Source organism: Eptatretus burgeri, chromosome 8 (assembly GCF_056783735.1).
Source record: "Eptatretus burgeri isolate ZD-2024b chromosome 8, Ebu_testis_v1, whole genome shotgun sequence".
In the NCBI taxonomy this organism is placed as follows: domain Eukaryota; kingdom Metazoa; phylum Chordata; class Myxini; order Myxiniformes; family Myxinidae; genus Eptatretus; species Eptatretus burgeri.
In genome coordinates, this window is record NC_140968.1 from 83,055,625 (window position 1) to 83,069,997 (window position 14,373).

Genomic DNA, 14,373 nt, shown 5'->3' on the forward strand with positions numbered 1-14,373 from the left:
AACTTCAGCTACTGTAATAGATAGATTACATATGCCTATTACATGACATTACCAAGATAAGCCAAACTCTCCAAGCTACATTCTCACTCACCGGGCATCACATGTCCGACCGCTGTACAGGCATGCATAGATGAGCTCATCAGCTGAATAGCCCATAGCAATCTTGTCCTTTTCAGGAACAGTGGCCATGATGTTGAAAAAATGCAGGCGATACCATTCTTGCATCGCTGATATTGCAGAGGAAAATGTATTGTAGATGCAATTGGACACATTGGCATCACACTGCAGCACAGAGAATAGATAAAACGTACTCTTCAGTTCATCTGTATCTTGATCTTTTTTTTCTTACTCAAATACAAGTGTCCTCGAGCTACTTGATCAAGCACTGCATCATGCATTAAAGACAATGTTAATAGGAGACAATGTGCAAATTAACACAGTACGGTACACATTGAATTCAAATCTGGGGTAAGAGCATCAAACACGAGATGCTGCATTCTTCTTACGAGAAGCACCCGCTTCCTAGGGGAGCCACCAGGGAGGTCATGTTATTATCTTTATTATGATTAATAATACCATAGCAGTGTACCCACCCTATGGGCGATCTTGTTCCAAGTTCATAGCACGTTCTTCTGAGTTGTGACAGACCAGACCTTGTAGATGAAGAAAATATTCGCTCCCGAAAATAAAATCAACCCAAGTTTTGTGTATGAAGTTAAAACATACGTGTGATGATGTGTCAATGGTTTGAGGTAGATGAAGCTAAAACATGTGAACTGCTTATGTACATGTATAATACATTGTGGTTATTTTGCTCAGAAATTCCAATTACCAAAGGAAGTAAATGTCAATATGGGCAAAAAAAAAATTTTTTAATTCTTTTTAACCTTGATGGAATGAAACAAAATTTGCCTATGCACAACTTTGGGGTTTCTTCATTAATATCTGAAAGTTTCAGATTCCTCGGTCAAATCCTTTTGGGGGAGTAAGTAGATCATCTTGCATATGGCAGCTTGGCTGCTGGGTAGCTATCATTTTGTTGGGGCGAGATTATGCCGCTGATGCTGTGCCCCTCAACCAGTACACTGGTAATCATTTCGCCGACCTCGGAAGGATGACAGGCTGAGTGAACTCCACCTGGTGTTAATTCAGTAGCAAACGAGGCTCAAACTCAGGACCCAAAGATCCCACGCCAGCCACCCTAACCACTGAGCCAACACCAGGCTTGGAGGAGTAGATGATACATACACTTGCTCCATTATACAGGGCGTTTCATTAAAAAAAAATAATACCAACAAAAAAAAACACAACCATGTTAAAATGTGAAATTATTATTTTTTAATGCAACTTTGTTTTTCTCTTGCAGGTTTGTATGAAGCATCATTTCGTTTCGAGGAAAAACTGCAAACATCAGAGAGTCACACTGTTAATTTTAAAGATGGCATGGACAATAAGACCTGAGTGCAAGACGTACTTTAGTCACAAAATAACACTTTTGAGATATTGAGGATCAAAGTTTTCAAAACATGCTGCAGATACTTTTGTTTTTAAAAAGTGGCATACTATGGAGCCTGTTGCTGGTTCCAGGGGCTATACGGAGCAGACAAACCCTTTTGTGGCAAAATAATCCTTTATTACGAAGAAAACGAGAAAATTAGTTTTGGACTTAAGTACTTTTTGTGGCTAAATACCTGGACTTAGGTACTTTTTGTGACAAAATGGCTGGATTTGGGTACTTTTAACACACAAAGCCCTTTATTGCTCAATTTTGATCTCCAAACAGTCATTTTGCTACGTCTCCTTGCCTTTCGTGGTTTAATTTTATGCAGAAATACTCAGTTAACTAAAATATTATCCAGTTAAGTCCAAAATTACTCAGTTAAATCGGAAATTAATGTCCTAAATAAAAAAAAATCTAACTTTGGTGCCAGTCGTCTTTCACATCACAAGTCCCTCATTCAGCAAAGTCCTCCTGCTCAGAAAGTTTGCATCAAAATCATACCAGATCAGAAATATTACAACAAAGTCAACTCTTAAAGAGTATAAAAAAATACCATGGCCACCTTTATGAGGGCTCAAAAGCTGATGACGAATGTAGTGCCTTTTTCAGTACCAGCAAAGTATAATGCATAGAAACTACATACCTGATGCTTTGGCATCCTTCATTCTCTTTCTAGCCCAGTCTCCAGGGTTTCTTTTACGTTTTTGCCCATCATGCCTGTTATCAGGGTTATCCTCATTCACACCATGCTGTCCAGCCTCCATGGTCACCATTTTCAAAGCTTGTCACGTGACACATACTAGCATTTTGATTGGACAGTCATCGACTTCGGAACTTCTTGCTCAAACATTATGGACTTGGGTATTCCTTGCACTACATTTTAGTGAATTCAACAATGACCATACACCAATATACAGGACTTGAGTACTTATTTTCGGAATTTTTTGGTATCAAATGATGCTCCGGCCATTATAGATTAGAGTCCTGATGCCAGCTCATTTTTTTTTCAAAAATGTGACTTAAGTACTTCTTGCACCCAGGTCTTCTATTGAACAAAGGATTTCTATTGTGGAGTCTTACTTTTGCAGCAAAGTCATTCAAACAAAGTCAAACACGATTCAGAAAGAAGTTCGAGACCACATTAGGCACAGATACGTCTGCTATTTTTTGATTGATAAATATGTTTATCTTAAACATCAACATAAGATTGATCTTAAAAGTCCATTGCACAGCCAGAAGTACACTGCACTTGTTGCCGTTAAGAAAATCTGGCATTATTGGGCCTTTCTGGTTTCAACATGAAGAAGGGAAATCGGTAACAGTAACCGCTGAACGGTAATTGAAAGTTATCCAGAAGTTCTGCGTTGCGTTAGCGAGGAAGCACCACATTGACAGGGCTGTGCCACAGTTTCAGCAAGATGGGACCGCACCTCAAACTTTCAACAGATCGATACAGACTATGGCAACAACATAAATTCAGTGATCGAATCTTCTCGAGGACAGATGTTTAATGGGCGCCCCATTCTCCAGACCTCAACCCACCTGACTTCTAGATTTGGGGTTACCTGAAGGATGCAGTGTATCGGGGAGAACCCAGACTATTGACGACCTCAAAAATGCGAATGTCACCAACATCAAAGCTATTGTTATTGTTTGGAATGCTTCCTGTTTGGAATGATTTTCATGTTATTTTCCTTATTCAAACATGTAATTTAAAACACCTCTCCAAAATACCTCACTGCACTGGGAAACTGTACTGTAAAGGGTCGAGACTTGTTGTAATACACTCTCCCACCTGGAGCGGCGCTACACAATACATATTTACATTGAGCATTTGCATTCCCGCACTGCCCCCCACCCCCAAAGACCACCAGCAAGGACAAGAAATGCCCCGATGCATTAATTGGGGTCATGCTGATTCTATGTAGGAAGTCTGGATGTAATTAGCCCAGAACTGCAGGAGGAGTAAGTAGCATGGCAAACACACATCAATCAGTGAATTATAGTAAGGATTACTCACAGAGTATCCCCTCTCTCTCTCTCTTGGTGGATGGAGTTTGCGCATTGGTGAAAAAAGTATACTCTGTGTTTAGCAAGAAGAGTGGAGATGTTTGTGTGGTGTGCGTCTAAAAGGTGAGTGATGGTCTAAATGAAAGGGCCTAAAGATCAAAAGGGTGTTAAGGTCTAATGGGTCGAAAGGGCATTAAGGTCTAACAGGTCGAAATGGCATTAATGTCTAACGGGTCTTAAGGGCGTTAAGGTTTAATGGGTCGAAAGGGCATTAAGGTCTATGGGGTCTAAAGGGCGTTGATGTCTAACGGGTCTTAAGGGCGTTAATGTCTAACGGGTCTTAAGGGCGTTAAGGTTTAATGGCTCAAAAGGGCGTTAAGGTTTAACGGGTCTAAAGGGCGTTAATGTCTAAGGGGTCTGAAGGGCGTTGGGGTCTATGGGTCTAAAGGGTGTTAATGTCTAAGGGGTCTAAAGGGCGTTAAGGTCTAGGGGGTCTAAAGGGTGTTAAGATCTAAGGGATCGAAAGGGCTTTAGTGGCTCTGGGGTCTAAAGGGTGTTAAGGTCTAATGGGTCGAAAGGGCATTAAGGTCTAACAGGTCGAAATGGCATTAATGTCTAACGGGTCTTAAGGGCGTTAAGGTTTAATGGGTCGAAAGGGCATTAAGGTCTATGGGGTCTAAAGGGCGTTGATGTCTAACGGGTCTTAAGGGCGTTAATGTCTAACGGGTCTTAAGGGCGTTAAGGTTTAATGGCTCAAAAGGGCGTTAAGGTTTAACGGGTCTAAAGGGCATTAATGTCTAAGGGGTCTGAAGGGCGTTAAGGTTTAATGGCTCAAAAGGGTGTTAAGGTTTAACGGGTCTAAAGGGCGTTAATGTCTAAGGGGTCTGAAGGGCGTTGGGGTCTATGGGTCTAAAGGGTGTTAATGTCTAAGGGGTCTAAACGGCGTTAAGGTCTAGGGGGTCTAAAGGGTGTTAAGATCTAAGGGATCGAAAGGGCTTTAGTGGCTCTGGGGTCTAAAGGGTGTTAAGGTCTAATGGGTCGAAAGGGCATTAAGGTCTAACAGGTCGAAATGGCATTAATGTCTAACGGGTCTTAAGGGCGTTAAGGTTTAATGGGTCGAAAGGGCGTTGATGTCTAACGGGTCTTAAGGGCGTTAATGTCTAACGGGTCTTAAGGGCGTTAATGTCTAACGGGTCTTAAGGGCGTTAAGGTTTAATGGCTCAAAAGGGCGTTAAGGTTTAACGGGTCTAAAGGGCGTTAATGTCTAAGGGGTCTGAAGGGCGTTGGGGTCTATGGGTCTAAAGGCTGTTAATGTCGAAGGGGTCTAAAGGGCGTTAAGGTCTAGGGGGTCTAAAGGGTGTTAAGATCTAAGGGATCGAAAGGGCTTTAGTGGCTCTGGGGTCTAGAGGGTGTTAAGGTCTAATGGGTCAAAAGGGCATTAATGTCTAAGGGGTCTAAAGGGTGTTAAAGTTTGATGGGTCTAAAGGGTGTTAAGGTCTATGGGGTCTAAAGGGTGTTAATGTCTAAGGGGTCTAAAGGGCATTAAGGTCGAAGGGGTCGAAAGGGTGTTAAGGTCTAATGGGTCTGAAGGGTGTGAAGGTTTAACGGGTCTGAAGGGTGTTAAGGTTTAACGGGTCTAAAGGGCATTAATGTTGAAGGGGTCTAAAGGGCGTTAATGTTGAAGGGGTCTAAAGTGCGTTAACGTATATGGGGTCTAAAGGGCGTTAATGTCTAAGGGGTCTAAAGGGCGTTAAGGTCTATGGTGTCAAAAGGGCGTTAATGTCTAAGGGGTCTAAAGGGCATTAAGGTCTAAGGGTCTAAAGGGCGTTAATGTCTCTGGGGTCTAAAGGGTGTTAAGGTCTAACAGGTCGAAAGGGCGTTAATGTTTAAGGGGTCTAAAGGGGCGTTAATGTCTAAGGGGTCTAAAGGGTGGTAAGGTCAAAGGGGTTTAAAATGCGTTAAGGTCTATTGGGTCGAAAGGGTGTTAATGTCTAATGGGTCGAAATGGCGTTAAAGTCGAAGGGGTGTAAACCTCTCAAGGGTCTGTGGGGTCTCAATAGTCTTGAAAGGTACAAGGGGTCTAAAGGGTCTTAAAACTACAAGGGGTCTTGGGAGGTTTTAAGGGCAGTTTTAGGGAGGTTTCAAGGGTCCATGTCTTAAATTCCGAAGGTATATAGGGGTCTAACGATTGTAATGGTTTGAAAGGTATATTCTAATTTCACGTAATTAATAGACGTAGTCATGATGCAACTGATGTTCAAACAGTCAGTAACTGGAGAGTTCAAAGAACACCTTTCCCCATGTAGTGTTTATTGATATAATTTTATTGCTATAAAATGATTTTAAAGGTCGTAGAAAAAAATTCCGGAAGTTTAGTGCCATTGATGCAGTCTTCTGCACCACTTTATACAACATTTCGAAGTACTGCAAAACTGGAGGTTTTTTTGGAAACAATAAGAAGGCGATTTGTGTTCTAAAGTGTTCAAGTACCGTCGGTCCCCACTATTCGCTGATCTCACGTATTCGCGGTTGATAAAACCTGACATGCTTCTACATCTGCAGTCATGTGCTTCACGTACTCACGGTTTTTCGCAGGTGTTTCCCTTATGAATCACGAACCGCTGGCAACCTATCCCTCTTTTTCCTATTAAAACAATGATAAAACAATGACATTCGCAGCATTTTCCAGGAACGTATCTCCCATGAATCGCGGGGAAGTTTTCCGTTGTTGACGCAGTAGCTAATACATCACCATATCTGACATGTTACATTCGTTCTTCATGCCTGTTGTTTGTGTCCTTTATGACATCCTTAAATATAGTGTTTCCTGTTTGGAATGATTTTCAATTTTGTTTGACTGCCAGACAAGCAAACAGGGTAGAAAAATTTCTCACTCCCCTCTGATCGGGATGAATTCAGAGCCAAAGTACTGCTAAAGGCCCAGTCACACCTTGACGTTTTAGCCAGGAATGGCAACGTATAAAAATGCACGTAAAATGTTGGCGTACGCTGAAGTTTTGATTTTTTTTTTTTAAGTTTTGGTCGTATTCATAACGTGTTGGTCGTATGCATAACGTATTAGTAACGGGCACAGAACGTTTCGTTGTGTTAAAGATAACTTATACCAACGAATGCTTCGCCTGTTGTCGGCGTTCACAACCTATGCCCAACGATAGTTTAACTTAGTCATAGCGCGCTGCACGTATCGCCGACGAACTCGTGTGGTTCTCAGTTAAAAACCTGCCGCAAGCAGATTTAAATCATAACCGCCTGAAAATTGGAAGTGTCAACATCGCAGTCACACCTTGACGATTTAGCCAGCGTATGCCGACCTATGAAAAATGTGTCTAAAACGCTGGGACACGTCGAATACGGTATGGGTAAGTTGTGTATTCGTTAGCAGCATGATGAAAAACAATGAAGTACGCTGGCATATTACGTGGTACGGCTAGTACGTCGTGAAATTTCAAGCATGCTGAAAATTTTACGACGTACTCGAAGTATGGCTCACAAGTTCCACATATGCTGGCTTAAGTTCTCGGCACGCTCCGCAATCGTTACACACGTCGGCCACACGTTACTTGTAAGTTACTCATAAGTCGAAACATGTCGAGGTCAAGTTTAGCATACCCGAAACTTAATTTTTAACCTACGAGTAACGTGCTTTGAACCTATTAGTAGCATGCTTTGAACCAATGAGTAGCGTGCTTTGAACCTATGTGCAACGTATCTCAAACGCACATTGGCGTATGTAGACGAATTTGATTGACGTCTTCCGGACGACCACAGAACTTACTAAACGTGTTTCTAACTTACAACTACCATATAATGGCGTATTGGCAGCTTTTAGGGGAATTGGTATATACAAATGGGCTTCACAAGAGGAACCCGTCAGTGTTCTAGACTCCATGTTGAGTAGATGTCAATGTCAGTAGCAGTGGCAGTAGCAGTAGCAGTAGTAGTAGTAGTAGTAGTTCGAGAGAATTTAGTGATGTCGATGTTATTAGTAGTAGTAGTAGTAGTTCGAGAGAATTGTGTTGTCAATGTTAGTAGTAGTAGTAGTAGTAGTAGTAGTAGTAGTAGTAGTAGTAGTAGTAGTAGCAGTAGTAGTTCGAGAGAATTTAGTGATGTCGATGTTAGTAGTAGTGGTAGTAGTAGTAGTAGTTCGAGCGAATTTAGTGATGTCGATGTTGGTAGTAGTAGTAGTAGTAGTAGTAGTAGTAGTAGTAGTAGTAGTTCGAGAGAATTTAGTGATGTCGATGTTATTAGTAGTAGTAGTAGTAGTTCGAGAGAATTTACTGATGCCGATGTTGGTAGTAGTATTAGTAGTAGTACTTTCAAGTAACGTGTTGCAAAGTGTGAACAATGTTCATGTAGCGTGCTTACAAAACGTTACTCATTGGTTAGAAATAAGTTTCGGGTACGCTAAACATTACCTCGACGTGTTTCGACTTATTAGTAACTTACAAGTAACGTGTGTCGACGTGTGTCAACGATTGCATAACGGGCCTACAACTTCTGGCCAGCGTAGCGGAACGTGCGAGTCATACGCCGGCATACGTCGTAAAATTTCAAGCATGAAAAAATTCGAGGAAAACCCAAAAGTTCAACGTTTAAAGCCAGCGTACTACCACTTATGGCAGTGTTTTTCAGCGTGGTCTTAACATATACAAAACGTACCCATAACGTATGCGATGTGTACCAGCGTTTTACACAAATTTTCCAAAAATCGGCATAAGCTGGCTACAACGTTAAGGTGTGACTGGGCCTTAAACTGCAGGTTTGTTTTCTGATTCATGTTCCGATTCGTGCTCAAAATAAAACATTCAATTGGAATTAAATTCTTCCTCAATCAAACTGAAGTTGATGGATGGATGGATGGACGGACGGACGGACAGACAGCCAGTGAACCAATTGCTTAACCCCGCTCTTTGCTTTGTGTGCATGGGCTAAGAGACAGTCACATGGGTTAGTGGCTGGACATAAAGTTGCGCCATTGTATATACTGCCGATTATCACTATGATCATAAGGTATAAAATCCGAGAATAACAGATGTCTACCTGCATGCACCAATGTACAAGCACTTGCAGAGTGACACTCAAATCCTTTTAACATTTGCTTCTTCAATATAAGGGGCTTTCACTCCAACTTTTGTTTTGTTCAGCTGAACTCACCTGACTTCCTGGCTCTATTGGAGCATCGGTTGGACAGTGGCATCACCTCTGTTTCCTTTAAATTACCAACTTGATTGCCCTCCTTTTCATGGTCTTGGTATCCATGTTGAAGACGCTAAACCTTGAGCTCATGAAAATTATCTTGAAAGGAGCACTCACGGGTTCATGTATTTCTGCCTTGCTCTACATTCAACAACATATCTCCTCTTTCTGTATCGCTCGCTTTCTTTTCCCTCTTGCACTGTGCTCGATGTGATCTCAGCCAAGATTGACAGGGCTATCTAACTCCACCCTTCTGTACACAACATGGCATTTGGTGACTTTAACGTTCACCACAAGGAATGGCTGGTGCACTTGTGATACTGACACTCCTTGTATCGATACCTATAATTTCTCAATCTCTCAAAATCCCACCCAAATTGTTTCCTCTCCAACTCATATTCCTTACCATACCTTGGATGGAAGATAATTGCTTGATCTCTTTTTGCGTCTAACCCTGGTGACTGTGTTGCTGATGTTCTGCTTCCAATTGGAAACTTGGATCATTCCACTGTTTCTGTTTGTGTCTCTTACTCCTCACTCTCAATCAACTCCAACTCTTCCTTTTCATCGTACCGTGTTTCAGTTTGGGAAAGCTGATTAGGTTGGACTTTGTTAATTTGTTGCTGATGTGCCATGGACCTCAGCATTGTCTTGGGCTGGATATAGCTGCTAAGGAAATATCCCAATGGATTCGCACAGGTATGGACACATATTCTCTCACGTACAAATCAAGTGAAGGTTCATTCCTATCCATGGCTCACTCCGATTTGTACATCAGCAATTGCTCATCACAACCACTTTTTCACGCAGTACCATGTGCAAGGGTCTCTGGAATATAAATGCCTGTTCCACAAAGCTAGTAACCTCTGTTCTTGAGGATGCCACACACAATATGCAGAATATGTAGCCGATTATAGTGCCACTCAACAGCTTGGCTCTTGGGACTCTTCGTGGATTTCCAATTGTGTACTCAACTGCAATACATCTTCTATACCTCCTCTATTTCATGGACGTGAGGTTTGTACTTCACCTCTGAATAAGGCTAACCTCTTTGCTTGTAATTTTACCAGGTATCATCCTCTCCTGATTTTCTATCTCATTCAGGCTCTGATATTCCTGTTCTCTTTATCGCTCCAAAGAAGGTTGCAGTAATTATTCTTACTCGAGATCCCTCAAAAGTCACTTGTCCTGATGGAATCCCTGTGATTGTATTGAAGATGTGTTGTCCTGAACTGTCATCGATTCTTACCAAGCTATACAACCTGTGCTTGTCTGCTTCAGTGTTTCCTTCATCCAGGAAAGTGGCTTCTGTTTTCCCTGCTTTCAAGGGTGCTGGTGTGCATTCTGAGCCAAGCAACTACTGCCCTATCAGCCTGATTCTTGTAATAAGTAAGGTATTTGAATGCCTTATCAACAACTTCTCAGACACCTGGAGGAGAATGAACTGTTCATTGACTGCCACTCTGGTTTTGCCATTCACGCTCTGCTGGTGGTCTGCTATCTTTAATTACTGATCATTTCAGCTTTCCTGACAAAGCACAAGTAGAAGATGGTGGTACTTAAGGGTCAATATTCTTCAATTTGCTCCAACAACTCTAGTGTTCCACAGGGCTCTGTCCTTGGTCCCACTTTGTTCCTTGTGTACATCAATGGGCTTCATGATATTATTATGTCTGAGCTAGCCACATATGCTGAGGACTCCTCACTTTACTGTCCATCTACTGATTCACTCAAAACTACTCGCAATGAGAAGATCCGGATCCGGATCAGGCCTATCAGTGGGATACAAAACATAAACTGTTCAGACTAGCAGAGGGATGTGCTCTACCAAGTGCCGTTCTAGTTACCTCCACTACTGGAGGTTGATGGAGGTGATGTTTTCACCCATGTTTGTTTGTCTGTGAGCAGGATATCTCAAAGTTATGGACGGATTCGGACAGAACATGCTGGAGAAGTTGGGTGTGTGGCAAAGACAAATTGATTACATTTTGGTGATGATCTGGGAAATACAATTTTAAAAATGATTCTTCATCATTGAGAGATGGGGCCAAAAAATATATATATATAGCATGATATTTCAAAACGTTATGGCCGAGTAATGAAAAAAAAACTTGGGAGGTGATTTGGGGTCGCCACTACTCTTAAATGGTTGGGCATAAATTCACCAAACTTGGTAGTTTCACCAAGAATGTCAAAAGCAATATAATATTTTGGCCCCCACCACCTGGGGGGAGGGTGGTTAAAAGGTTAAATACTGCACCAAAAATGAAATTCCAGGCACATTAAAAAAATATACACTGTATACTGTCAAACCCCGTGATTCACAGGAGATATGTTCCTGGAAAATGTCGTGAATGGCGAATCTGCAATTAGCGGGCCATTGTTTCAATGGAAAAAGGGGGATATGTTTCCAGTGGTTCATAATTCATAAGGAAAAATAAAAAAATCCCATGAAAAAAAAAAAACATGAAAAACTGCAAATACGCTTGCAAAACACCCACAAAAACGTGGAAAAAGAACGCGAATATGCCCACGAACAATCGTGCATGCACATGCGAAAAACCATGAAAATGTGAAAAAACCAAAAACACGAATACGTGAAGCACAGGGCCACAAATGTAAAAGCAGGTCGCATTTTATCAACCGCGACTACGCGGGGTCCGCGAATAGTAGGTTTCGACAGTATTTAATAAAACTTTGTATGTGCAATCAACATTGGGGGATGCATGAAATATGTAACGATTTTTGGGATTTGACCCCCGATTCATACTGCAGAGGATAAAGTCTTAGGGGAGATATATCAAAATGGGGGAATTTTTTTACCTCAAAATTTGATATCGGGTTAATGCTGGTACTAGAACTCAGAATGGATCACAATGCAATAGAACAAAAGGAACAGCAGAAAGAGGGAGGGGGGTACAGCAACAACAGGATTGAGGGACAAAACAGAGGGAGATGGGTGAATAAGGGATGTGGGGAAAAATTATGGATTGGGGAGCAATTTTTATTCCCAATAGCAAATAAAACCATACTTGAAATAAATAAAAGCAAGATAAAAGCATATAAAAATCCAAGGGTCCAGTATAGTCCATAGTTTTGACTCATCCTTGATCACTGCAACCCGTCCCAGTCTATGAATTCCTCAAGGTAGTAGTAGAGCAGAAATTATATGAAGCAAACAGAAGGCAAGGAAAGTTTTCATGATATGCACTCCATTTACTATATATTTACAGGAATGAAGTATTTTTTTTATTTTTTATTTCCCTGCAGCAAAGGCTATTGAAATGACTCTGGGCAAAATGCCCAGATGATGCACAATACTGGGGAAAATTGTGAAAAATGTCAAATTCCTTGAGTGACACCTAAAACGTAATTCGTCCACCACTGGATTTTGTTATTTTTTAAGCAAAATCATTTATACGAAGTAAAATGCAAACCAGAAAAGAGAATTGCAAGACAATGAAGGCATGAACACAAAGAAAGTTACTTTTGAACTACACTTAAAACTTTTAACTACACTTAAAAAGTTAAATATTCAGATGTTTATCCCAATCAGCATGGACATGGCAAGCAATAGGGATAAACTGACTCACCAAGCGAAGCGCAATCCACCAATCAGACATTCCAATTTTCTGATTGGAATGAGAACGCAAATCTAATAATGAACCATTCACCAAATAATCGTTCCCGGTGAGAATCTCCATAACTTTCACGTTGGCTGGAAGCGTCATGTTCATGTAGACAAGGGGTGTTGGATCCACAGGAAATTCCATGTTACAAGCTTTTACATTATTTTCACCAAATATGGCTGATCTCCCAGAGCTTATACGGCTCACAATGCATCGAGCCATTTTGTCGAGGTCTTTCATCAAATGTTTTGAAAGGTTAAACCTACACAGGTACAAGCAACAGAAAGGTGATTAAAGAAAAAAAAACAATCTTATGAGCTTCTTTAAGATCGTTTTTGAAATAAAATAAAAATAAAAATGTTCAACGTTATGAAATTAGACATTCGGAAAAACTACACTTACTTATAAGGATTCAGGTTGCAAATGGTCACAGTAGGAAATTCGTTTTTTCCATGACGCATCGTCACCGACATGGTTGCCGTGTGATAGGTCAAGTGGAGTTGAACGCATTCCCAAAAGATCATTGCTGCAGCCGTCATGGTCAAAAGAATCCACAAAGTTCTCTTGATAGGACCTTTTGAAGCAGCGATACGGCGACAGCCATGAGTATTTGTGTTCCAAAGATAGAAATCTACTAGGGTCACCATGGATGGTTCTGGGCCCTTTAACTTGAGGTTTCTCTTAATCGTGCGTATCGTGTCACACTTTTTCAATCCCGATCTCTCCATTTTCTCAGGTCAAACACTTGGGGCTGCAAAGGGCAATAAAATTGCACAAAATAATAGTTCATCTTTTGCAAGTCACGATAATCACACAATTTGCAAGTCTGCACTCAAGAATAAAAATGCTTTGGGAAAGCAGGATTCATTTACCAGGCTTAGTCCTTCAATCAAAAACAAAAACTCAACATCTTCCAATCTGGCAAACACGACTACCATGACTACCACCCCCAAATATCATTACCCTATGAGGTTTCCTGCTGAAGTTGTGGTCAGAGTCTTTCATGAACTGGGAAGAAGACATAGCATGTGAGAAGTGGGTATGGCATGTAAGAGGGTGCAGTATTGGGGTGAAGATGAGGTTGCCAATATGCCTATGTATGATACCGATGAACATTATGTTCTATGGCAATCAATCAACTCTTCCACCTCCTCAACTGACTCAATATCTAATCACAGTGTATAAGGGTGGTACATAGACTGCTTCAATAGTGTTATGCATCCAGATTTTATTTTTTTAAACAATCTATAAACTCATCATATATTATATATATTATTATAATCTATAAACTCATCATTTTATGAAAATGAAAGTACAATAAACCCTCAAATATCGTGGGTTCTGACCAATCGCAGGAAACCTATTGTAATCCAATTGAGTCATCATGGTATTTCATTTCAGTTTTTGATGACGAGTCATTGTTTGTGTCCGTGTGTACAATTACCTCCAATTACGAGCCTTTTATTGTTTCTCATGCACCATTAATTGAAGTAATCAATCCAGCAAAAAGGAACGAAGCTAAAATTAATAATCAATCGTCATCGAACAGGAAATTACATATGGAGATTCTGTAATACTAGATCCACAAGATCTAGACACACAATAGTTAATAATGATACCCAAACATTAAATGATGGACAAAATTAATTGTGCTAAAAGGCAGAAAATGGTTTTGACATTGTGTGAAAAAAATCGAGTTGTTAGATACTTTGGGCAAGAAGTGAGAGTGTGGTATCTGTGAGCCGAGATTATGGGATCAATGAATCAAATGTGTGGCAAACATGAGTCAAATATCTGTGCAAGTGTTCCTGCCAGCAAAGCACAAAGTATCATTTGAGTCCCCTGATCCTCTTATTGAAAGGATGGAAAAATCTCTTAATGTTTGGATCTAAGACCAAATAGAAAAAAAAATGCTTCTGAGTGGACCGGTGTATGGAAGAAACCATTGCGAATTTCCCTACGATTCCACAAGGCACCCAGGACCCACCGCAGCTCATGAAAATAATTGAGGCGAAG

General features: G+C 40.9%; 1 protein-coding gene across 1 annotated transcript in view; it reads right to left on the minus strand.

Moving 5' to 3' along the window:
• LOC147022171 (epithelial sodium channel subunit gamma-like) overlaps nucleotides 1–13,982 on the minus strand; it is a 64,393-nt gene extending 50,411 nt beyond the window's left edge. The window contains 4 exon segments of the mRNA XM_085892826.1: nucleotides 92–282; nucleotides 12,322–12,619; nucleotides 12,760–13,108; nucleotides 13,321–13,982. Of these exon segments, the coding sequence (XP_085748952.1) occupies nucleotides 92–282; nucleotides 12,322–12,619; nucleotides 12,760–13,085 (815 nt within the window). The 5' untranslated portion in view covers nucleotides 13,086–13,108; nucleotides 13,321–13,982.
• Nucleotides 13,983–14,373: the final 391 nt, after the last annotated feature.